Here is a 26,982-nt window from a genome sequence, read left to right as displayed (position 1 = left end):
GTGCCTGCCACGCTACTTGTCTGTGACGCACGGACGGACCTTTGTAAGTGGTTATAGTGCGTCACATTCACACACAATATAAAACGAATTTATTTAATTTTAATTTAATTAATATACAACTAACCTTGACATGTGGCACGGCCAGCACGCGGCGCAGGTCGTGTATAGCGGTGGCGGTGGCCGGCGCGGCGGCGCCCGGCGTGGACCCGGAGCGGAGACGGGCCGCCGCCTCCAGCGCGGCGCGCGCCCGAGACCGGCCCTCGGCGGCCGGCGCGCGCCCGCTCGTCACCACCACCGTGCACGCTATACGGTCGTACACCTAACGGAGAAACAAAGATATCATACTATCACATCACATAACACTAATATTATAAAGGGGAAAAGTGATCAGAAGGTAGCACAGACGATGTTATTTTTCGCTTTTTAGTTTGTTTTTGAGATTTTGAAGTATCACACATTTTGTATGGCAACTTATGTGTGCATGTGTTGTGAGATGTGAATGCTTCTGATGTGTCGCATACAAAACGTACTAAACAGTCGAACATTCTGTTCTGATGCGTCACTACACGACACGTCAGACAAATATAAATCCGGCTGCAGCTAATCGAAATTTCAATCAAAATCATTAGAAAAAACTGTACAGTTCAAGCTATCAATATCGTTCACAAAGAACTTCGAAACAATCTCTTATTGTATGCTTTACGATCCTGTTGCGATGCAGTTATGTCTGAGGTTCATAGATGGCACTTGTTTTTTTATTTTTGAAAACACTAGGTTTTTTGGAACGAAGTTAAACAATGGTTTTCCTCAAATACAAGAGGTCCTTTCAATCTCTACCCATTGGATTATAGAAGTATTTTGTTATACTTCAGTTGAAGCATAATCTTATAAACATGCGTACACTTTTATACACATTTACTATATGTTTATATATGCTTACCTCTAAAAGAGATCTTAATTGCAGGTCATCGAGCACGCTGTGGAATAAGTCAGGATCCATGAAGCCAGGTCCATCCTGCAGCACCGCTACATCATCAAGGGACTCTACGATGAGATTCACAGCTGGAACAAAAAAACATGTAAATATTTTTTACCCCTACGTAAAATTAGTCAGGGATGCGTAGAATATTTTGTACAACTGATTACTATCAAGTTAAGTTTCTCATCTCGATGAACTTTTTTATTAACGAAAATTCTCGAATCTGGTAGCTAACTGAGTTACAAAGAAATAAAAATATCGGAGCGTCGGAACGACATAATGTACCACGCAATTTGTAGTTCAATGTGGCTGTTGAGTTGTATAACTAATAATTAATCAACAGTAAAAAAAACATCTGGTTAGTAACAGCTTTTGATAAACTACCCTCCTCCCAACTTGTATTAATAACGAGGTTATTAAAAGTTGTTACTAACCAGCTGTTTTTATTACTGTTGCCTTAGTTAATAAAAATAACTTCTACTCTTTTATGTCGTACTATACGCTTGTTATTTGTTTCTTCCTCGTCATCTATAGGGGCAGCTGAGTCATCTAAACCATCGTTTCCCCTGGTCCACAGACCCCTGGGGGTCTGCGAGTATATGTGTGGGGGTCATCTTATCTCTGTCATCTCTGGGCCATACATAATTGCTAATGTCTCGTATTTGAAATGCTAATTTGAATATTGAGAGGGTCTGACCTTTCAACAAGGATCTTACTGCTTACTACAACTTGAACTTTTATCATATTTTTCGTAGTAAACAGTTATCTGTTTTGTATCTAAAATAACTAAAATAAATACCTAATCGGATTTTTTTGACTGTTTATTTTTTTAAGGAGGTCCGTGAAAACTGTGCTGGATTTGGCTGAAAAAGGTTGGGAAACGCTGATCTATGAGTTTTCCTTACCGGCAGCATTAGCTTCTTCCATCAGCACCAGCCGTCGAGCTGGTTGTTCGTCTTCTTCCTCATCATCTATAGACGCAGCCGCGAGGGTCGCAGCACGCAGTCGCCGCCGGCTGTTGAACTTCTTCAACTCCTCGACTGTGTTGGATAAGTGGATTCTGTTCTGCTTGTCGCGGTCCTAAAATTGTATTGTATTATTAAGATAACTAAAATAGTTCAATTTTGTTGTTTAAAATTGTCAACAATATTGTGCATTTTGGACATCGATCATCTATCAAAAAGTGGATGCACAATCAGCGACCAAAAAAGGTCCCCACTCAATAAGTGCCAATCACAACTTCTTGGCACTCAATTCAAGTAGTCGCATTTACAAATTCAACCTTAATCTTGATCTTTAAGGTTGAGTTTGCTCAGAATTTAGGATTTTATTGAATATTGGACTATATTTAAAGGTCTTTCTAATAGCTCTATTGACGCTGAAAAAACCCTGTGTAACAAAACTGAACTGCACCGACTGATGATTCGTACGTCGTTCCGACAATAGACGAACGTCGTCGTGTTTTGTTCAGACTACCCCCTTATAAGAATATTATATCTTTTGACTTAAAACGGTTATGACTTGTTTATACTCCCTGTCTAGTATACGATACTAAATTTTTTTTAAGAATTATTATTTTCACTCGCTCATTTCTGCTTTTACCTGATTTGATTTGAGATTTCTTGAATTCTACTGAAAAAACAACTTACCCTGATCCATCGGTGGTTGAGGACTTCTTGTATATTAATTCTCTGTGTATGATCCACGGTCAACATTCGTTGCACGAGATCTTTAGCTGCATCGCTGATATCTTCCCATAGAGGTGCATCGAACTATGATATATAAAAACAATGTAACATTAAATTGTATTTTTATTAAAAACATGGTTTTAAAAACTATATTTTTTTTTTCTAAGTAAAACTATTTCTACATTTTACAAGATATAGACAGGACAACTTTTTAAACCGTATATCTTTTTTTTATAGTATCACATAGTCGACGGAACAAACAAATGCTTATGAGACATCATCGACATCTCGTGAACAGAAAAAGACATATTGTCGACCAATAGTGGCAGAATAAAGACATCTCGACTATCGCGATATTTTAAATTCCATTTGGTCGACATTTGTCTCTTTCGTGTCAAGATACAGATACAGTGAGCATCATAGGCCTACTAAAATACGTGTGGCACTCGGGGACTGCTGCTATTGCATAGCATTTTTTATAATAATTAAATAAATAATATATTTAAGAGCTGGAATCGAACTCTGGTTTAATAAGTTTTGCCCTTTAGTCTCACACCACTTGTCTAGTTAAATCGATATGATAACGTCGGAATATGCTAACTTGATGCACGGCTTGGGTGTTAGGTTTATTTTCGTAACGCAATTTCTGGATTCGGTCGCTGCGCTCAAAGCACGCGATAAAAGCTAAGCAATAGGTTAAAAAAATTTTAAGTAGCTAGTGTAAAAGCGACTTACATGTAGTCTCCCACGACAAATAGCCTCAAACAATCGCTCCCTTGTCCCAGTGAAGGGCAAATATCCCACAAGTAGCACGTGCAATAGTATTCCAGCAGCCCAGACATCTACAGGCTTCCCATACAGTTGACTCGATACCACCTCCGGAGCCATGTAATGGGGGGTACCAATACGCCCTATGGACACAAAAATATTACATTATTTATTCAGAAAATACTATTTTTTTAATCATATAACTATTGGAGTTTACTTATACATGACCGATTTAAACACGCTTATATTAGCTTCACTTGTTACTATGTATGTAAGAAAATTTTGCACACGCTCTGAGTGCTGATGACAATACATGCCTAGCTAAAGGCGTCATTACATATCCTATATCGCGGACTGGCTGCTTGAAATGCACTCCTGTGATATGGGTATCAAGCGTGTTTTTTAGTTTTTTAAACTATTCATGTTATTTATAAATAGTCTGTGGTGCGAGTTAACAAAGAATAGTGTCCTATTGTTTTGAAATTCACACGTCCTTACATAGAAAGTGCGTATTTTATATGAATAAACTTTAAAAAATATTTGTTTAATAATAATATAAATATAATTATACAGATCATTGCAATACGATAAAAGATAAATTTAATATTCTATTTCATATATTTTTTTAATTATTTGTATTTAAATCGGAATCTATATTTTTTTTTACATTATATTAGTGCTTTTATGGAAATCCTTAAGATAAATGATAAAATAAAAAGTGAGTAGTTATTCCTCCGATTCCGCTAACACGGTTAAAGGAAGCAGTGGTATTTACATGATTACACTTATTACTATTGCAATAAGAATTGTTTTTGCACTTTCCTCGCCTACAATTTTTAAAGCTTGTGCTACAAAAAAAAACAAAACGAATTCAGAACCTTCCCCTTTTCTTGGAGTAACCAATTTTATATACGGAAAATGTTCTCAATTCATCGCAATATTTTTTTTCATTACGTGGTAAAGCTGTACTTAAAACAGCGCCAAAGTTAGCTCATATTTTCATAAACGGTTAGATTTATAGACCACTTTTCTTACAAGCTACATACGAGTAAGTAATTTATACACACTTTAATCAAATTAGGCTATTTTACGTATTTTTATTTTAGACAACGATTACTATATAAATGTAGTGACTTTGATTATTTGTTACGGCTTCACTACTCAATTAATCATTTGAAAATTTCATGTTCCCGCAATATTTCGCAGGGCATGCTAGGATGACGTCCTACATTGGACTGCACTAAGCCGATCGACTAGAAGCGTACTTTTTAAGCCTCGTGTGCTTGTAATTATACCGGCAACCATATCTTTAAGGCCAGATCATAGCAATACTGTTTTACCGGCAATCATATCGTTAAAACCGGATCATAGCAATACTGTTTTACCGGCAACCATATTCTTCAGCATATTATAGCAATGCTGCTTGGCTTCAGAAACTAGCATGGCGGTAGTGAATTGCCAAACAAGCTCTGTTCCGAAGAGCTGTCTACTACTTAATAATAAATCTTGTATGGATCGCTAGTTATTTTACTCCCAAGGCAAATTAGCAATAAAAATGGCGGACATTCACATAATAACTTATAACAATACATTTTACTTAGCATTTAACTTCTACTCGTCAAACCTTAACACTAATTTATTGGTTTATTTGTTATGTTTATCAATTTTGCATTAAAAAAGCCAATGACTGCAAAACAGTGACAATATTTATTTTAGAGCTAACTCGCAATAACTAAACTATTCTAACTGACATTGAATTTTTTAATTAACAGGCTTCGCTATTGCCTGCCATTTTAATTTTTTTTTCTCTTGTATGACCTTATCCATGTTTACTTCAGATATTCACTTTAATATATTTTTTTAAAAGCGAAGTAGAGCTAGAAAATTTACGGCAAAAATGTCAACTTTAGAAGATTTTGTCTCTCACCACTATTTTTTGTATTCAAACAAGATGTTATTTGAAATGAAAAATCAAAATGGCAGATATTTCAATGTCTTTTTAGCTGAATCTTCGGCTGTTTCTAAAGCTTAGAGAACTACGTTAAACCTCATTTATGTTTTAGTAATTGCTGTACTATTTTAACTATACGTTTATATTAAGCTGTTGGTATATATTGCTATTACGAAATGCGAGTTAGATATATAATGGATTTAACAAGTTTAAATATTTAATTTTAACAGAGGTTACATAAAACTTTTTCACGAACACAGTGTTATTGTGATATAGTGCTAATGCATTTTACATGTGTATTAGGATTGGGGCAAATCTGACATGCCACATTGCAACTTATATTATGTACTATAGCAAAGTCTCTGATAGTCATTTCATGGAACAATACTTTATGGCATATAAACAAATCTTGTCTTTTTCAAAAATGTCTTTGACAAATCTATTACTGAATACTTTCCAAATGTTTTGAATACCCAATATTCCCATTCTTTTTTTTATTAGTTCACAAAACAACCTACATTATTAAAAAATAGCTAATATACATCCCTAAGTAATTGTGCTTGATGGAAACACAAATTGCTCACATTGGGTACGTCAAAACACACACAAAATATAAATTTTTTTTAGAGTAATCTACAAAATACAAATAAAAAGGTAAAGAAAACCAAAAGCGAAGTTAGCATCCTACATTAAGGGAGCTTAGTCTTAATACTACTAATTGAGACATTCTCCTTAAATTAGTCCGAAAGACTGTGTTATTAGTATGTAGGTATGACAATGATTGGTATTAGTTTGACACTGTCAAATTGGATGTCAATCATTCAAACCCATGACCTTCTTGGTGTAAAGTCTGTTTCGTATCTTAACTAATATTCTTTCCTTCCCACTAAATGTAAAGGTTGTTTTAAAAGTTGGTGCCCAAGTCATTTATAACCTAAACCCAAAGTATTTTGGCATATCATTTACTCAAAAACAGTTTATGTTGCAATGAAGCATGTCTTATTAATTTGCACTTAGCTTGTAACGTGAGTTAAACTAAACATGTCTGTTTTATGAGACACCTGGTCTGTGAAGATGAGTGAGACGTGTGCCAAATGAAATTTCCACATTATTTCCATGCAGTTAGGGCACAATTTGCTTCGCACGGAAGTCTTACCATACTCATCTGATTTCAGATATGCTTGGCCCATAGGACCCACTAGAGGTCGATTGTCCATCACCAACTCTGTATACAATTAACACTCTATCAGCAAAATTGTCAAAGCTAATTAACTGACAGACAATCAGCAGACAAGTATTGTTTAAATTAAGAATAATTTCATACATTATTTACACATTTACGAATATATCTTAACATAAAAGCAGAGAGTGTATTATTTTTCAAAGTGCATCCATCCAACATAGTGTTTATTACCATCAAAATACTGTCCTGGAAATACAATTACACTTAGGCTGCCTGTCCACTAAAGCGAAACGGATAAACGGACTAATGCGGAGCAGATTTGCAGACTATGTTAAATAAATAAAATATGTTAAATTTAATTTATTTAACCCCGCTCCGTTTACCGGTTTTATATGAAATTTTAAATTATAAATAAATAAGATTATAAAATTTCAAAAGATTCTCGGCTCCGCTGCCTCGCTCCGCTACGGTGGACTGGCAGCCTGATGGTGGCATCGCATTTTTGGTCATGTTAATGAAATTTCAACTTTATTTTAATCTATTAATAAGGTCAATTATATATCTTTAACAATTAACACGCTAGAAGGACGCTAAAGCTTCAGTTTAAGTAACACAATCATTTCTCCAACAGACTAAAAGGTTTTAGCCAGCAATATATATTGTGTATATTTTGGTGTATAGTTCAAAATTGTAATAGGTAATTTATTCAACTTATAGTGTGACATAAAAAGTAGATGTTAATAAAAATGCAACTAATAAACTCGCTATGTGGCAACATAAATACTAAAAAACTATTATTGATAATTTTATCAAATTATCAAAATCATAGTGGAAATTCGGATAATTACCAGACGAATTATAATAGATATCATTTATTTAGGTGAAATTTACAATTTCTTTTAAATTGAATATTATATTAGGTATGCTTACTTTGGGGATAGTGATTCAAGTATTTTACTAACATATTTATTAATTCATTTATATTAATATTATTTTCATTCGATCATCTTATTTATTAGAACATAATTATTACCTAGGTATAGAACAAAATATCAATACTATCAAGTATCAAGGTAATTGTAGTCCTAAGTGGATGACAGAACACAGGGTTGCCATAAGAACGACGCTAAGTGACAACAGCGCCCTCATTTATTTTCTAATCTTTTGTGTCGCATTATAAGGTCTTTATCAGTTAGTGGTAGTTAGCGTATGGCCAACCAGCTCAACCAGAGCCTCGTCAGCTAAAGGTTTCCTCACCAGGCGGAGCTCTGTGCGCAGTGGGCGTCGGCAGCTGCGCGGCCACTCCGAAGCCGCCGAGTTTGACCGGCGCGCAGTTGTCGCGGCCGGCGAGCAGTACGCAATGTGGGCGCACGTCCCGGTGCACGATGTCGTTCTCATGGCAGTAGCGGAGCGCCTCCAGGATTTGACGCATGTAATGGCTTCAATGTAAAAAAAACACCGTGTTTTAGACTCAGATCAATTACAAAAGGTTCTGACTCGCTAGATGTTACCCTGTCAACGTATAAGAACAATGTATATGATGAAGTATCGTTTCATTTAAGTAAGTATTTTTAACTTTGTTATAATATCAATTTTGTAATTATATATCAAAGTTGCTTGGAGGCCGTTGGATCAGCTTCCACGCTTGATGAGTAATGAGTGATTTTTTTAAAAGACCAACTGTTGAGTTTCTTGCCGGTTTCTTCTCAGCAGAATCTGCCTTCAGAACCAGTGGTAGAATCTTTACAAATAGTCAACTGATCAAAAGTGTTTGTATACTGAGCCTACTTGAAATAAATGAATTTTGGATTTTTTTTTGTAATAAAAACATATCTAAAAAGAATCGATTCTTCAGCCGGAACAGCAAAACATCGATCTAATGATCGAATATTCTTTGTAACGAGTCTAAGCGATGTGTTAATTAGCCTGTGTAAAAACTATACATGTGGGTATTCCGAATGAGATATATAAATGTGTAGTGTAAGGACACAAAATACCTATATCTATTGGTGTTAAATGTTTTCGATGTGTGAGTTTACCTCGTCGCCTTCAAGAAACGACGGACTATTTTGCTGCAGATTTTGGGTGCGATGCTTATCGATATCTAATTTCTCTATAGTTTCAGACTATACAACTGAAGTAAAACTCATTTCAAAAATAAAAAACAAAGCGCCATCTATGAGCCTCAGGCATAACTGCATCGCAATTTTGGAGTGTACAAAGAGGGATTGTTTCATAGTTTTCTAGTAACGCCCTCTACTGGTAGTTTAAAATTACAAAAAGGTTTTCACTATGCCTTTAGATGGCATGTATATTAAAAACCTCGCCCGATTATACTTTTTGTAACGCATACACCAACTAACTCCCAAAGTCGAGCGTGAGTAAAGAAGAAAATAATGACACAATAAAACACATCCGACTTGTTGTACGTGAATACGTGTAAGTAAGTTGTACGTAAATCAGTAAATGTACTGGCAATGTCGTTGATATTTCTTTCACGTTCCTGGCACTTTGTTTATTTAAATGACGTTTTGTTTGTATCATTTCGTTGCTCTTGAGAAGCTCTTATCAACCATAACAACATCATCATTTTCAGCCTATTTTAACGTCTACTATTCTACTCATTACAGCGCCAGGCCTCCCTCTTTATAAGAGAAAGGATATGGAACTTTTACACACCACGATGCTTAAATGCGGGTCCTCAAGGTCAGTCCTGTACATATGCTATGGGTGATGAAGTTAAGTGATGATGAAGTCTAAGATGGCAATGGGCTGATTTGGAAAAGGCAAGTTTTATTCTACCCAAACCTCTGTTGGTTTCTATGTGACACTAAACCAAGCCGTTTTTTTGCTTTATTAATTATCATTCTTTACTTTAGATATGTAGTATACAAACACATACCATGCAACCGCTTCACTGTAGACAAAGCCAGCTGTAGCCCGGCGGACCACTTCGAAACATAGGTCAGAGCCATCCATGCTGGAAAGAAAAAACATACAGAAGATAAGCACTTGCAAATATTTCATTTTATTGTATGTAACCCAGTTAAGATCTTTAAAATGTTTGGTAATGACATAGCCGATTAAGGTTGATCATGTGACCTATAATAAGGAATGTCATTCCTATACATTTTTAGCTTTTCGAAGCATTGGTAAAAAGGGAACTGATGTGTGACTTATTTACATGCCCTGATGTCAAGAGAACAGTCTACAAACAGAGCAAGACAGACTTCACAGACCATCCAAGGAACATGTTTTACAAAGTACCGCCTTGACTCCATCAACCTCAGGCATACCTAGGTGTTTACCTGTAAGCCCTATTTGCCTGTAATTAAACCGGCAACCATGCCCTTCAGACCAGAACACACAATGCTGCTTAGCGGCAGAAATAAGCATGGCGGTAGTAGTTTTCCGGACGAGCTCTGGTCACAAAAACTTTAACTTACCTTAGCTACTAACCTAAACTATAGGCATGATTAATCATTTAGTAGAGAAACGAATATCTTAGCAGTCCATGAATTCACCGTGCGGGTGCCGGGTCCATCAAGTGGCAGAGAAAAAAACTCCGAGCGGAGCTCTTTAGTCTATATTTTTGTCGGACGGGCGACATAAAGGTGTCATTGACTTCTGTCTTATTGATTTTTTAATTAATTTAATTGGAAGTTAATTAAAAGGAAACTCACTACTCAAACACCATGTACAGCATCCCCTCAGAGCTGTAGGTCTCCAGAAGCTCCACAATGTGAGGATGTTTCAACATGTGACATATTGTTGCCTCGCGTTTCAAATCTGTAACAGAGAGATTGTTCTTCAGCCACAATACATGTTTCAGTAAACTAAATATTTTTTAACCGACTTCAAAAAAAGAAGGGGGTTCTCAATACACTTATATTTCTTTTTAATGTTTGGTCGTTCTCGGTTCAGAATTTTTGTGATTTGTGACTTCAGAATCACAAAAATAGTGCAAACACAGTGCTTTTTCACTTTTTACTTTATTTTTGTAATTTTGAAGTCAGTTGCATTTTTTTGTTAAAAAGATTTTATTTAAGGTTTCGTTCTTCAAAAAGAAAAATACGGAACCCTTATAAGATCACTTTGTTGTCTGTCTGTCAAGACCCTTTATTTCGGCAATGTGTGGATGTATCACGTTGAAATTTAAACCATATAATTATATCCACAGTCTAATGAAGTTGTGCAAACTTCTAAGTTTACGAAAAAAAAAAGATATGGTCGGAATAATATTCGGGATCAGGATAAAGCTGCCTGTACACCAAAGTCCAAAGTAGAACGAGGTAGCGTAGCGTGGACCTAACCACTGGACCAACGAAGAAATTAGTTATACATATGTGATTAATCCCTTATGAAGTTATTTTTTTATCAAAGGTCATGTATTGATAAGTTATTCTGCATATTAGTAATGTTGTGAAGCCTTACAATTTACATAGAAGGGTAATACTTATATCAAACATATAATATTATTAATGTACTGCATAGTGTAGTGTAGTGACAAGATGCAGATCTATAAAGTTAGTGGAGTTCAATATCATTGTAATTTTAATTACATACTTGTATAACAATTACAGTTATAATCTATATTAGCCTATTTGATTAACCCATAGTAAATGTAAAGAAGGAAAGAAAGAAAAAAAACAAAAATACCGATTGAATTGAGAACCTCCTCCTTTTTGAAGTCAGTTAGTAAAAAAAAAATTTATTGCTACATTATGCCACAAATATTTGAGAATAATATTTCCTGCGATATGTGGCTTAACTAAGAAAAAGGTTCCAGCTCATATTGCTTTAAATTCTTCATAAACAAAGAGCATACAAAGCTGATTTACAGCTGGGACGAAAGCAGTAAATATAATACCAGACTCTGACTTTATAAGAAGGGATTCTTAGTTTAGAATCGCCATGCTGTCACAAATGTGTTGGATCAATCACTATCAGATGTTTATGATACTATCCGGACTGGAATGGACTGCTTGGTGGTATAAAACCACAAACTATAAATTGTAAATGTATACAGTATACATATATACATGATCACTCATTTTTCTATATAGCTCAATAAACATTCTTACCTGCAGTGCTCAAGCCAGGGCTTGCTGTGAAGCGGGCAACATCCACAATTTTCACAGCAAACTGTTGGCCAGTCTGCCTGTGGACGCAGCGACGGACCAAACTAAATGGCCCTCTGAAAGTACAGATATACAATATTTTATTTTCAATTGACTACACAAATTAAAACTTACATAGTAAATGCATAACTTCTTTATAACAATCAATATTGTTCTAACTCATATCCATACTAATGTTATAAAGCGGTAAAGAATTTAGTATTTTAGAGGATACTAAGCCAATTTTGAAAATTCTTTAACTACTAGAAAGCCATGTTTTTTGTGAGTGTCATAGTTACACAAATGTGTCTGTCAAATAGTCTGAAATAGTATGTGCTACTTATCCTGACATTTGCATAAAAATGGGATCTATGTGGTTGAAACTATAATGCATAGCCAGGTATCTTATAAATCATTGTGGTTTTTGGCATAGACCTCGTTTAACATTTTCCATTAGATAGTCACTCTCTTTCCAATGATATCCAGCACAGAGTTTTAGATTGTTTGCCCGTCTGACTTGTTGACATCCTCATTGAATAGTAGTACTTTATTGAACTAGTTTATCTTAATTGAATTCTATTTGAACAAGAATATCTTTGTTTTTTGTTCTGTTATCATAGTTTTACACTATTAACAGTTGCAATTAGTAAATGTATTAACTATAGTAGCTAGGCGCTTAAAATATCCATATTTTTTACCTACCCTCTTAATTAGCATAACTAAGATAAAAGTACTAAGAAAACTTCTAAAAACAATGTATCTGTATCTGAAGATTTCCTACAAGTATTGTAAGTCTATAAAGTATTTCTATTTCTAGTATATACTTTCCGTAGTCTATAATATTATAAATATTATAAAATAATCATAGGTTCTAGGTCTTCTAATAATTCTTACATCATCATTATCATATTCAGCTCACTGCTGAGCACGAATCTCCTCTCAGAATGAGGTTAGGCTAATAGTCCAACCATGATGCCTCAATGCGGACAGACTTTAAACAGGGAATTCAGAAAATATGCAGGTTTCCTCACAATGTTTTTCAGTCACCATTTGAGGTTATTTAATTTCTTAAAATGCTCATAACTGAAAAATTGGAGGTGCACGCCCCGAACTAGATTCAAAACTACACCCTCCAGAATCTGAGGCAGAGGTCATATCCACTGGGCTATCACTGCTATTCTGATTCTTACTTACTTGAAACTTATTCTAAATTCATTTCTGTAACACCTAGCACTATTTTCAGCCTGTCAGCCTATTTAAAAGGCCATTCATAGAGCCTGGCCTCTCTCATGACAGGTAATATGTAACATAGACTCACAACACTGTTTCAATGCAAGTTGGTGGTCTGAGCAGTAGCCTGCACTTCATCAATGCAAAAATGGAACGCCTACCCTAAGAACTCATTACAAGGAGTATGGAAAAGGAATTCTTCTTTTTGTACAGTTTTTGAGTATAGTGCCTACCCTAGTTGAAAAGCTAGTGCATGCCACTGGGTCTGAGGTGATACTAACTCTGTAATAGTCACTATTAGCTGTTAATATGTTAAAGAATGGAACCAAGGCATGTGGTTGTAATACCACAAAGTTCTGACACAAGCTGTTATTTAGAATTTCTTAAAAAATCTAATTTCTTGACAAATTGCTCAATATTTCATAGCCCGACTGAGGTCTCTTACTTAAAACCTTATTGATAATAAGACATAGGCTTATCAATTGAGCCAAGAAGACAGTTATGATAAATTTCAAGAAAGTAACATATACAGTTTAACATTAACATACTAGGCTATAGGCATATAGGCTAGGCTATACTATTTGAGTATTTTAATCAAGTATGAACAATTTTTGTATTTACCACCCAATAATCATTAGTACTTGACTAAAATACGAAAGTAGTCCGAACTAGGCCTAATTTTTGGTAGTTTAGTCGCACTTTTTAGTACTTTGTACAGCACGAAATAAATTAAGTTGTGTGTACGTAGATAAATTTTCATGAACTTGAGTATTTTGATATATGATATCTCAGATGTAAAAATTATTGTATTGTCTTTTCAGACATATTAGAATTATTGTATAGTCTTTTTAGATGTATTAGAATTATAGTATTGTTATTATCAGCTATGCACACACATTATGATAATAAAGTTTGCTTTCCTGTATCTAATTTTCTTAGTTTACCGTAAATAATGTTCATATTGTATTGCTTGACTATCCATTCAGCATTTACTGGACATGTTTGATATCCTCTTTATTTCGAGTTTAATGTATGACTTTTTATCAACATTACTTTACAATAACAGAGAGAATACTTTTATGATGATTAAAAAAAAAGAATCAGGTATTTATTAAATGAAATTCCAATATTTAGTGCACCTATTGTGATAAAATGCTGAATATTACACTATTGTTAAGATGACTGACTATTTATTAATTGTATAGAATGTTGTTTAGAAATCAAGTTTGTGGACCTAAAAAATATAATACTTAAGCCAATTTCAGTTTACCATGCCTCCATCTTAGACAACTAGGTTAGCTCATAGTTAAAGCATTAAACACTAATGTATTAAAAAAATGTATTAAAAATATATGAATTAAATTGCAGTTGGTATGTACAAGAAAATAATACTTTTAATTAATATTTGAAACTTTTAATTTATTTTTAAATTCGAAAGTAATGGATTCTTATAAGAATTATCTACACAAAAGGTAAACATACATTGTGTAGAAATTTTGGTGTGTACTTCTGATTGTAATCAGCTGATGTAGTTCTAAATAAATAATAGGAACCAGTCATGTATTAAAACTACTGTTTTATACTTACTTGCCGATAATTTCGCAAAGTTCATACACGTCGTCAAACAGCACCTCGTCCTCAGCCATTTTTATCACGAATATACACCACTATATCTCAGAAATAAGCCAAAAATTTCATATTCGTCTCGCCTTCAACACGAAATTTCTAAGGTTACGCCCAGGGCAAAAAAAATCAAATTAAATAGGATTCCAAACCTATTTTGTTTACAAAACGATATTTAATTTCACAATTAGGTGCATTAGTTAATAACTAAACACAATATAACGTAATAAGACGTAAATTGTGCATTGTAAAGGTAAGAAACAGCAAACACTCGCTCGTCTTTTACTAAAAATTGTAAAACATTTCTATCACAATAAAACACACACATTCAAGGTAAATAGTAAAACTTTACTAAAATTATGTGCAGACTAATTAATATTGGAATAAAAAGTTAAATTATCGTAAAATAATTTCCCATCTCTTATTTTCTATTTACTTTTGACATTAACTGAGGATTGCTAGATGCTAAAACTTTATGGATGATTTTTTCCGTGTTGCCATATAACGCACATTGTTAATTTGGGAAAGACGGTTAATGTATGTATTTAATTTATTATTACGTTAAAAATAATATAAAAATAATTATAACAATTGATAAATCCTTTAATTATTTGCGGAATTTGTTTGAAATTCTCGTTAATTTCAAATCAAGCCCCGTCTTATAGTAGGCATGCGCAATAGGCAAAATATTTATTTTCCTAGGAAAGCAGAACGAAGGGATTTATTTAAATAGGTAGGTAGGTAATACGAATAGATAGGTCATTATAATTATTATGAATGTTTTAAAAGAAGTGACTATGTACGTAGGTAAACATTTTTTTTATTTAAATATTTACTGTAAAGTATAAAGTACCTACTTGTAGTAGTTATTTTTTTATTATCATTTACATATTAGATCTTATAAACCTAAAATAACTAGATAAATAAGTATAAAATAAAAAATATTATCTTAACAATCATCATTATCAGCACATTTCAACGGGGCCAGGCTTCCCTCCATAAAGGAGAGGGGATACTGAGCTTATGACCACCACGCTGCTCCGATGCGGCTCCATCCCGCCAACCCATATTGAAGCAGCATGGTGGTCAAAGCTCTATAGCCCCTCCCCTAACATCACAATATCTATTTTTATCTTAGAGCAGTCTATTTTGAGTATTACATCTAAAAAAATTAAATTAATTATTTTACAAATTACATAATGTTTACTTGCAATTTTACGTTTTACAAGTTATGGTGGCATTTTTCACTTTCTTCTTGAAATAATCGCAACCCGGAACACTTAAAATTAATTCTGAATCGGGATTCTTTTTATTTGTAGATTTGTTGACGTTGATTGTGTAGTTGCATTTGTAGTCCAACTCGTAGATTTCAAATGAATTTTGCTAGAAATTAAAACAATAAAAAATAAATTCATTTTCATTTTGCAAAAATTTCTCTTGATGCCAAGCAAAAACCATACTAGCTTCAATATATATGACGAAACTACAAAGATGAAATTTGTGCTACTTCTGGCTGGATTCATACAATGTACTATGTACTAGTGCGTCCACTGATCCGTATCGTACGGATCGCATCGACCGGATTTTATACCGTAAAGAATAAAAATCCGTTTGATGCGATGCGCCCGATACGTACGATACGGATCTGGAGACGCCTGCCACTGAGGGTGGACGAAGTCGTGGGCGTTCGCTAGTAAAAATATGTTAACCAACCTCGGTAGTGGCGGATAGCTCCTTTAACTCCTTCACGGGATCTTGGCATGTTAGAGTTTTCCAGTGCACGTAGTATGTGCTAAAAGAGAAAAACACGTAATCCTTAATAAAAGTTATATCAATGTTAATTAAAATATTTTGAATGATTTGGAACGTGGTTAGTCCGACGTGGTCCGACTTACAATTATTAATCAAGGTAACGATTTTATATTGACGATGTCATGATGGTACTAGATCACACGTATGATATATGTCGGATGCATCGCTTCAAACGTATTTTAGTATTCTTTGTATAGAAAGTAATACAAGTGCGTCCACTGATCCGCATCGTACGGAACGCATGGAACGGATTTTATCTACCGTAAAATAAAAATCCGTTTGTTGCGATGCGTCCGATACGTACGATGCAGATTAATGGACGCCTGCCATTAACCGCCATTCATAAACTGATATTTCTAAGCCGATGAACGTCATCTGCTGGACTGGACATTCATTCAAGGACTTCCACACACCACGGTTTTGAGCCGCTTGCACCCAACGGCTCCATAAAACCCACTTGACACAGTAATCTTCAAACTTTAATATTGGTTCACTCTGTAAAGGTTAAATTAGGAGATTACATATAGAATCCAATAAATTAGCTTACTTTTTGCGTTGTCCTTTAGGGTGAATCGGGTTCCAGGATATTTTGGCTTCAATTTTGTGATCCAACCAAGTGAGTTTATTCAGCTTTAACCCTCTAATGAGTTTGTCTTGATCGTCTCTTCTTCTTTTTAGGGGCTCCGGTTCATGTCCTTTGAGTTACAAAAGCATTTAATTTATCTCGAAAAAAAAGAGACGTTTCCTTAAACAGTACTATGAATTTTTCATTGTTTTCCTAATAGAGAAAACAGTGCCATGGAAATATTGCGTGACTTCCTTAAAGGTTATTTTATATGCAAGCGTCGAATTTCTCCTATTTATGCCCTAATGCGCTTAATACACGTAACTGGAATGCTAAGGCAAATGATAATTAGGAATTAATTAAAATGTTTTACCATCTGTCCCGCTAGTAGTGTTGTAGAAAATAGCCGCCTTTTCGCTTCGCAATTTTCCGAGGCCAAACAAGCTGATCGTCTGGACTTGCAAGAAGTACATTGAATTTGGCTGCAAATCGCTTATGTCGACAAAGGTTTGTTCCTAAAAAATCCAACCATTAATTCATTGAAACTAAAACCTTGAGTTTTTATATATACATTACTAACGGACTTATACATCACTAGCTAACGCCGCGCGGTTTCACCCGTGTGGTCCCAGTTCCCGTAAGAATACGGGAATAATTTAGCCTTTCTCGATAAATGGGCTATCTAACACTGAAAGAATTTTTCAAAGCGGATCAGTAGGTAGTTACTGATAGCGGATTAGCGCGTTCAAGCAAACAAACAAACTCTTCAGTTTTATAGATTTTCATAACTAATAGATCTCATAACTTAACCTGACGTTTCAAAAGTGCTTTTAAAAGCCTAATTCTAATAAAATATATCTTTTGACTATTGGCTAAATTAAAAGATTTGGCTATATTGGTTGTCAAAATATAAATATAAAAAATACCAATCGTCATGATACCTTTGGAACAGTCTGATGATTGACAAGAACCGAATCTAATTCTCCACCGAGTCCACGAACGCGCCTGCTCCAAAAAACTTTATATCTCATCACTGGTAAGTCCGATCGCGGTTCCTTCCATTCGAGTCTAACTGTAACTGTACCTGGAAGAATCAAGAAGCTTCATCATCATCACCATCATCATTAACAGCCGATGGACGTCCACTGCTAGACATAGGCCTCTTGCATGGACTTCCAAACAAAACAGTTTCGAGCCGCGAGCATCCAGCATCAGAAAGCTTAATTACTGCAAAATCATCAATGAAATTCAATTCAAAACACGATTATTTTTCCATCTGTGTTGTTTTTAAATCCTCACATGTTTTATTCAGTGATTTTCTGGTTTCACGTAATCTTTATGAATGATTGCGGTTAATGTATTTACTACGAGTACTACATAAATGTTTAAATAAACTGTAGATTTAATTCCATTATAGAGATAGATCCCTTGATTTCCGAAGAGAAAATTAATTATAAGGAAAATTACCGTTGTCTGATTTCAGTGGCTGAACCTTCAATTTCTTCGGGGGCGGTGGTGGTCTAGGTCCTTTACGTGGTGTGAATGGTGGACTTGCTGCTGAATACCCTCTGGTGCCAGCTGAACTGACTGCAGCTACTCGAAAACGGTACCATCGACCTGGCTTCAACAGATTTTTAAGGGACACTTTTGTTCTGAAAATAATAGCATTTGCATTTTGAATAATATATTTGAAAGATGATACAAATACAAAAAAAAAACCAGAACAGAGTTGGCTTTTTATAGACAGTAAATACGACGCGTATGTTTTTTTTTTAATTGTTACCTCATAATTTCGTCATTTATAAACCAATTTAAACTTTTTTTTGTTTGAAAGAGTAGGTAGGTATACTTCCAGATTGGTCCCATTTCATTTTCATGAAAATCGTTAATAAGTTTGTGTTAAACTCAAAATAACTGAAATACATCTTTGAAGTCGGTTCAATTTTGAGGTTAAAAAGATTATTTTAATGACAAAAATGTAAATCTTTAGTTTAAAAACGCTATACCTTTGAAACATAAATTGTCTAAAATTATTTAGACAAGTGTAAATTTTAATATGAAACGAAAACCGAATTTCTATAAAAAGTGCCTCTTCACAAACAAAGGACCCATCCATTAGATAACATCACAAAGAACGAAACATCACAAAATGCTCTATAGAACAAAATAAGCCTGTGTCTTCAACCGTCAGACGAGTTCATTTCTTGGAAAACTCCCGATCAGTACGGTGCGGCGTTTAACCTTTAGCAAACAATGATATTTATCGGATCTGGTTTTCGGCTTTACCATACATAAGCTGATTGAACAAAGAAGCTGTTAAATATAGAGTTATGTTGAAAAAATAAGCTGCGATCATTTTGATTGACACTATATCAAAACGAATCCAGATGGTGAGCAAAAAATTGCAACTAAGCTCGATACTAGGAAAAACATAAGGAACAAAAGCAATCGAAATACGCAATAAAGCAATTGCAACATGCACCATCGCGCGGTAAACGCACGCGACACGGAAAAGTGTATAGAAAGCAAAATTACTTTTTATGTACCGCTTGTATTAATATCCGTGTAATATTTTCTTCCGAAAAATGTCAATGTCGACTGTTTTAAAAAGTTTTTTAAATGGAACACAATTGCGACCACCGTATTATTATTTTATGGACTGATTTTTCTTAACTCTGCCATTGCTGATAGAGTGGAATGCTAAAACATTTGTTTTTCAGAAATTACTTCTAAATTTTATGATTCTGGTTTCTAATTTTTATAGGTCAAAATATGCGGCATAAACAAACGCCACTTAAGTCAAAAATATTACGCAAGGCTGAATGTTTTCTGATTGAACTGACGGACGTTTATAATTCCCAAGAAGCAAAACATTTTTTAGAAACTTTAGTAACACATTATTTAAATTATAAATAGTCCCCATCGACCCTACCTCTTTTAGGTCTCAATTGACTGGACTACGTATTTTTTGTTTATGTTGATAAGAAATTCTATATTTTCATAATTTCAAGGGATTGCAGACTTAAATCCTATTAAATGACAGACTTTAATCCTACCTATCAAGTAATCCGTTTTTGTTTTGTGTTGCGGAACCCTAAAAATTATGAGTATATTCAATAATCAATAATCTTAATTGATCAAATCAATAGTGAATGAAAAACGAAATTATGCGAACGAAATGAAACGCCCCTATCCGGGTTCGATTACCGATTGAAGTGTTTGTGCCGGAACTATCATAGTAGCATGTTTTCTGTTATGGCTTTATGGGTTTTATTTATATCTTGACTGTATCAATACTTCAAACAAAGTTGCACAAGTATAGGTCTGTCAAAGAACAATGCATAATTTTGAATAGGTATTCCAGACGAACGTGGTGAATCGATAATTTCACACAAAGTTCAAAAAACTCATTGGTCTTTTCCAGTCGTATTGACTTCTTAAATGTAAATACTTCAGAACTGACTCAAAACAAAGAGTAACTGAGCTAACTTGGAAAACCAAGGAGCTTAAAAACATGTTGAAAAAGAAACATATTGAAGTTGGACGGACCACAAATTTATTTGCACTGAATAATTATGAAATGTGTGATCATTTGACGCATTTATATTATGACGCATGTGTGCTTTATAAAAAACAAACAAACCCAACAAACGTAAGCTGATTAGCAAACCGTTTAGGGATGTAACATCTATAAAACTATAAATTAACTGCGGATTGTATACGGTGAAAGCGTTTGACCAGACCTTCATCATTTTGTAAAAACTGAAAGCCTTTTAGATCATGCTCCTACCATAAGTTCGATAGGCAACATTGGAGTTTATCTCATGGTGGCAAACCAAACCAGCTACCTCCTAAAGCAACACGACGTCCTATTATTGTGTGATTATCTAGGCTCATTAATTGGCATCCTAGCAGCATCACAGAAGGGTTTTTTTTGGTTTGGTTGTGGGGCCCGAAAGCTGTAGCTGCAAAAGAGATGTAGCTGCAGAAGAGATGGGTGGAACGAAGGCATCTTCTGTGAGACTCAGACTTGAAAGGCCATTCGGGAAGGTTGTATTTGAAAATCCTCGTCTTTCCAGGAGAAAACGCTGTTTACGCTTATGATCGTGTAGGATAGCTTTAGTTGATAAAGCGTTTTTATAAAATTATAAAGTTCTAACTCTAAGACCTAAGTCAGTTCAGTAGTGAAGAAATATTTTTACTTACTTATTGGTTCTCATAATGAGATTCCAATCACCAAGTCGGGATTCCTCGTACTTAGGTCCTAGATGATGTTGTTCTTCTAACAAATAAAGCACTCGCCCTGGTACAGCTCTTGCGGAGTCTCCTACACCATCTGACCATTTGATCTGTACGGCTCTACGCCTCTCTTTTGGTTCTTCCATTGTTGGTAAAGCAGGGAGACCTTGATGTAAAACAGCTTTAATTATTTTTTATTTATTTTGAATTGAAAATTTAGGATCATGAGATCTTAAATTTTTTACGTCTATTACAATTATGGTTTTACACAACATTGTCCTAGATGTAACTTATCAGATATAAATATTTTTTTCCTTGCATTTTTGTGTTCTTTAATTTTATTTGGTAAGTCTTCGAAAGCTGGTATAGCTTGGCAAGTTCGATCGTAAATCTCCCGATGGTCCGCGCGGGCCGGGGGGCGTGTAGCAGTGAATGAAAACCCCACGCCTGATGCAGCTCACTTCCACGCACGCACGACTTTACACCCACGCAGCCTTACCTTCCGTCGCCCGTATATAATGGGAATGTCATCAACGAACTTAAGATGACTGTAAGACTGTAAGATTAATGAGTGAAGTGTCTTTTTTATCGAGTGTGACTCGTCTATGCCTAACTATCAATGTCACTTTCAAATTTTATAATATAGGTAAGTATATTATTACAGTAGGTAAACGCATTCATATATCACCCTCCAGGTTTAGTTATTATTTTATGCCTATTGAAGCGTACCAGGTAAATTAAGCAGATCGACTGGCTCATTACACACGGCACTGCATCCGTGTTTGCAGCAACGTTGTGTGCCATCGCATTGGGAGTCCATATTACAAGCCTCCACACAAGCAGCCATCCATCGTGGGTTTTCCTCGGATGGACAGGTACCTGGCTTGTGTTCCTCCGAACGGCAAGCGGAACGACACTGTAAAAGAAGGATCAGATTTAATAACAAAGTCTTAAATCTTGTTGAATTTAAAGTGTGTTATTACATGCTTAGTCAATGAATACACAGTCATAATGTTTACAAGCCTACAAACTCGCATAGGTACAGGGTTTTTTGGATCTAAGGTCTATTGGAAGCTCAGTGGTGTTACCGGGAATAAGTGCAGAAGCATTGTCAGGTGAGACCCAACTAACTATATATATATATATATATATATAACTATAACTTATTCAATTTTAACACCATTTTTTAAGAATGCTGACTTGAAATTAGTACAAATGGGATTACTACATGGTCTTAATTAAAACGAAACAATGAAACTAGTACAATTGAATTAGTATCTTTTTGTCCATAGGAACAGAACAGACCGTGTCTGAATTATCACTTCATTATTAAGGCTATGAGAAAAACATGAAGCCTATACAAGAAATGTTCTATTGAGGTGAGAGGTACACTCAACAGTGCATTGGCATTACCTGTAACCCCATAATGAAAGTTAATGTCAGACATTGTTTGGTTTTGCTTCTTTGAATTAAAGATTTATATATCTCGACAAATTATCTCTTTGATATATTGATCATTTGTATTGTTTGTTAGCGCGTTTCGCGTTGCTTGTAAGAATATTTTATTTAATAGAAAGGTAGGAAAGATTTTTATTTTACGGTCTGATTTAGACGATATTATAAAGATTTAAACGCATAGGTTAACTTGATTACTCAATATAACGAAAAAACGTCACACATTCCCAAATTATAAAATCAAATGCATGCAAAAATATATTATATATTATAAATATTTAAGTACAATTTCAACAACAACCCAAAAGTAAATAAAGAGTAAATAGTTAAGCGTAACATAAAAGAATTAAATAAAGTAAAAACCCCAAGATATTGAGAAAAGATATACCTACAATTTATGTTTTTGATTTTGTGTTATTGTGCAAACGATATAACAGGCTATCTCAATTTAGATTCATATCGCTATTCTATCTAAAACAAATTAGATTTGTTAGAGCCGCTTACAAAAAAAAAACAAAGAATCTTAGAAAGCATCTAGTAATTTAAGTAGAAAGCTAAGGAAACAAGAGCCTACCATTCAAACTAAGACAGGTTCATTAAAAGAACATAATTAGCGAACTCGCATTTAAAAACATAATGATGCCTTTGAAGTTCTACGTGAAGCAACTACCCTTTGCAACATTGACTCCTATATACGTAGCTATAAAGCTTAAATTGCTAAAGCTCTCCTTTATTAGAATTTAAGAGCAAGTTGGTCTGCTTGGAAGATAATATCCTAATCGTAATACGTGACATTTAAGTAATACTGACTTTGTTTTTTACTAAATTTGGAATTAATTACATTTGAAAAATTTGCTTTTAATTAACTGTAACACGATTTTATTCAATTATTTGCTTAAATTAAGACTCTATTTAGATTATCAAACTTCAATTTCATCTGATACACAAGTTATACCTACTTAACCTAGTAAAGTAGTGCCTTAAAACAAAATTCCGTCACAACAAATACATAATTAATATTGAGAGAATAAAAATACCTGAGATTTTGTTTCCTTGCTGGCATCGATACAGATCAAATCACATCTCGTCTTTGATAAAGGATCTGTTTGCAACCTTGTATATCTTCTCGTCTTCGCCCAAGCTTCAGGCACCGTTACCACAACGATGAATAGAAATATTAATTTCATTTTGTTAATTATTTTCCTTAATAAATATCTCTTCTATTAATCGCTTATTGTAAATGTAACATCTGTAAAAACCCAGATCAGACTTAATGAAAGGTAATAAACTTCGAGTAATGGCTAATAAATTCCGACTTCGTACAATCTATCCAGAATTAATAGCGGATTTTATATCAATAAAATGCAGGTGGTCTTAAACTTATACCAGATAAGGGAACTTAAACAAAACTTTTAAAAACCGTTTCTCGCATTTCGTGGAACTCGAAACTGCATTGTTCAGAGAACTTTGATAAACTTTTTTTGCTCTTAGCAGGCACGATTGAACTTTTTGATTTAAACTCTCGTACCAAAATTGAAATGGATAGCTTTACATTATTTTTTTTTATAACGAAAATATTTTTTATCAACTACGTAGCTAACATTTAGAAGGTAGTTTAAAATTATTTAAGTAATCATAAGTCTTATAAAACCGACATTAAAAGGTCACCCTTACAATACTCTACAGTTAAATTGATCCTAATCAACTGATATTGACGTGAGTATAAAACCAAAAATCACCTCCTTCGATCCACAATTTATCTACGGTGTTAGAATTTCCAAATCAATATAAACCGAATATCATCTCGATCTTCAGATGTCATTGAACCGGCGTTCTATCGGAGGGACAAACTGATGAACGTGCGTCGACGTCCACGGGGTCCGGAAAGCGCGGCACGACTGAATTCGAATTGCGCGTACGCATGTCATGACGAGCTACTCCGTGTCCCTACTTCATTAATACTCATCACTGATGCTTTCCTGTACACTGTACAGCTATGACGGAAGGTTGTTTCTACCGAGCCGGTTTCCTAATTAAAAAATGCACAGCGGCTTCCTGCTGGTTGGTGTCAATGTATTGAAGTTTCGATTGCAGTCAATTGTGATTGCAGATTGCTGGGAAATTTCTGATGAAGACACTGACAAGAAAATATTATTAGATACCTACTAATAAAAGGTTTTTTGACATTGATTACTAAGATATCGTCATTATCTTGCAGATGATTGCTAGTCGTATTTCATATAAGAAGAATACTAAACGAAAGTAGCCAAGCTGTCTGTTATTGTAACATCTAGAAGACAACATATTGTCTAAGTTTACTTTCCCAAAATAAGTTACGTTATAATCAGCATCTTATTGGGATTTGCTGTCTTATTGCAGTGGAATCTTGTACTTCGTGGAATGAATAGAAACACACAAAGTAGAACTAGCATAACCATATTGTTTTGATAATAACAGAACTTTGTTACAAACAATGTTTGTTTAAAAAAAAGCAGTCTCATTACAGTTCTAATAGATGGAAAGGTCGATTGTGGTGTGGTCATTAAAAATTATCAGTATGTTTTATCACCGGGCTAACATGAAAGAGATTTGAATCTCCAGAATCCACCGAAGCACTAATGAAGCTCGAAGGGCATCCGGCGCTACTCGCTGGGCAGAGCAATCAAACGGTCGTTGATTCCCAGCGCTATAGGAGATACATCTTCCGAGTTTTGATTTTTTTACTGTCGACCGACATTTTGTGTGTAGAATCCTAGAAAGTAATGACTAAGAACTGCTATACAGCACCTATTGCTATATCTATCTACAGCTTTTCGACTGTATTCTAGTTGCGATCGTTGTAAGTTACTTTAGTCTCTTCTTTAGTTAGTTTTCTTTAGTTAGTTTCTTCTAAAACCATTGTATTTTAAAACATATCAGAAATATTATCACTTTAATTTTAAATCATTTAAGTAGTATTAAAATATACAAGGTAATATATTATATTTATTTGTCTAACATATGGGCTTCTCATTTCAACTTACTTTGAAAGACTAAGTAAAGAGATGTGTGGACGTGGCAAACATGCTCAAATTATATCTTCTGTAAGCTCAAAATTATAATCATTATCTTCTTTTTTATTGTTAACTTGGGTTAGTAGAACAGGTAATAATATTTATTTTGATTTGATGTCACTTTTTTTTTTGTTGAGAAAGAATACATATACAATATGGAACTTAAGCTAACTTATCCTAATAACTATACAAATCATGCCCCCATTTCACTTAATTAATCATAGCTCCCTTATCTTATTAAAAAAGTTTAAATAATAAAGCGAGGAAGTTTTGTGTCACACCATTACCTCGAAATTGTCGCAGAAAAGCTAATTAGAAGGACTTTTTCGTTAAGCCTTCAATAAGCTTTGTTTTGTTGTGTATCAATAAGGATATACCTACCTAATTAATCTCTTTCCAAAATATTTCATTAGTTCTACCACACTTCCTTTTTAATATTTACAATATTTAAGCATCCTTAAAAGCTGTTAGTTGAAATTAAATATTTATTATTTTAAATTGTGTTTTTAAAGTTTATATATAGGTAATATATTATAAATATAAAATAGGTATTATATAATTCTCAAAAAATAAGAAATCACTTTATTTAAATAAATATCAACATTTAATAAAATTTTAATTGTGTGCCCGTTTTCTTTGAATCTAGACCACAGAATTTTACATTTTCGCACAATATGTACGATTGTATTGATTGTGCGTAAATGGTAAAAATATACTCGTAAACTAAAGCGTTAGCTTAATCGTTCCATGTTTTGTGATATAAATCAATAATCCTTAAAATCTGGGACCCATTACGAGTTAATGGATATGAACAAAATTTGCGAAGCGATTGCTCTTCAATATTTATTACACAATATATCATTTTTTTATCTTACTTACTCTAAATGTAAGTCACAGCAGAGCACTTAATAGTATGTGACTCATTTGAAATTGATAACTTGTACTGTTGACAGAAAAATATCTTAATGAAAATAACATAATAATTGTTGTTTATATGCATATGTTGTTTCTTTCTTTTTTAATTAACTTAAAAAAGATGTCTGCTTTACCATTTGATATATTTTATATTCCATGTTTGGCAAAATGCAAATTGTCAAAATATTTCATAACTATTTATCTGATTTTTTCTCAAGTTTCATAACTATTCACAGTTGTTTTTAATGACTTTTATCAAGTTCAAATCCTCGTTTCTTTTCAATTCGTTTAAATTCGAAACTTGAACTTTGAACTTAAACTTCTTTTCTAGTAAAACTACTATAAAATAAGCAAAACAAATGAATAACGAGTATGCTTGCACTTAATATAATAATTTCATC

The 26,982-nt window shown here is 34.0% G+C and overlaps 2 protein-coding genes across 4 annotated transcripts in view; both read right to left on the bottom strand.

Moving 5' to 3' along the window:
- LOC112050133 (peripheral plasma membrane protein CASK) overlaps window positions 1-14,648 on the bottom strand; it is a 387,449-nt gene extending 372,801 nt beyond the window's left edge. For all 3 annotated transcript variants that reach the window (XM_052883735.1, XM_052883736.1, XM_052883737.1), the window contains exons 1-10: window positions 14,507-14,648; window positions 11,654-11,766; window positions 10,253-10,358; window positions 9,472-9,549; window positions 7,827-8,008; window positions 3,403-3,578; window positions 2,629-2,751; window positions 1,885-2,059; window positions 941-1,062; window positions 125-319 (exon numbers count right to left, since the gene is read on the bottom strand). In XM_052883735.1, the coding sequence (XP_052739695.1) occupies window positions 125-319; window positions 941-1,062; window positions 1,885-2,059; window positions 2,629-2,751; window positions 3,403-3,578; window positions 7,827-8,008; window positions 9,472-9,549; window positions 10,253-10,358; window positions 11,654-11,766; window positions 14,507-14,565 (1,329 nt within the window). In that variant the 5' untranslated portion in view covers window positions 14,566-14,648. The remainder of the gene's footprint in view (window positions 1-124; window positions 320-940; window positions 1,063-1,884; window positions 2,060-2,628; window positions 2,752-3,402; window positions 3,579-7,826; window positions 8,009-9,471; window positions 9,550-10,252; window positions 10,359-11,653; window positions 11,767-14,506) is intronic.
- A 33-nt stretch (window positions 14,649-14,681) lies between these two features.
- LOC112046927 (anosmin-1) lies at window positions 14,682-24,593 on the bottom strand. Its single transcript, XM_024083778.2, has 10 exons — window positions 24,353-24,593; window positions 23,651-23,862; window positions 21,888-22,074; window positions 21,126-21,324; window positions 18,387-18,571; window positions 17,861-18,003; window positions 17,293-17,434; window positions 16,902-17,049; window positions 16,256-16,334; window positions 14,682-15,925 (listed from the first exon to the last, which is right to left on the bottom strand). Exons 2-10 carry the CDS (start codon window positions 23,798-23,800, stop codon window positions 15,758-15,760), a joined length of 1,401 nt encoding a protein of 466 aa, XP_023939546.2. The 5' UTR covers window positions 23,801-23,862; window positions 24,353-24,593; the 3' UTR covers window positions 14,682-15,757.
- Between the last annotated feature and the right edge of the window lie 2,389 nt (window positions 24,594-26,982).

The sequence above is a fragment of the Bicyclus anynana genome, chromosome 10, assembly GCF_947172395.1.
Source record: "Bicyclus anynana chromosome 10, ilBicAnyn1.1, whole genome shotgun sequence".
Taxonomy (NCBI): domain Eukaryota; kingdom Metazoa; phylum Arthropoda; class Insecta; order Lepidoptera; family Nymphalidae; genus Bicyclus; species Bicyclus anynana.
Note: the sequence above shows the minus strand (reverse complement) of the source record. Positions and strands in the feature narration are given on the sequence as shown.

Coding starts and splice junctions, on each gene's coding strand:
- LOC112046927 (XM_024083778.2), bottom strand. CDS start 23,800: ATGAAATTAATATTTCTATTCATCGTTGTGGTAACGGTGCCTGAAGCT. Junction 17,435..17,860: donor ATCATCAGACTGTTCCAAAG/GTATCATGACGA, acceptor TGGATTTTTTAG/GAACAAACCTTTGTCGACAT. Junction 17,050..17,292: donor CACTACTAGCGGGACAGATG/GTAAAACATTTT, acceptor TGTAACTCAAAG/GACATGAACCGGAGCCCCTA.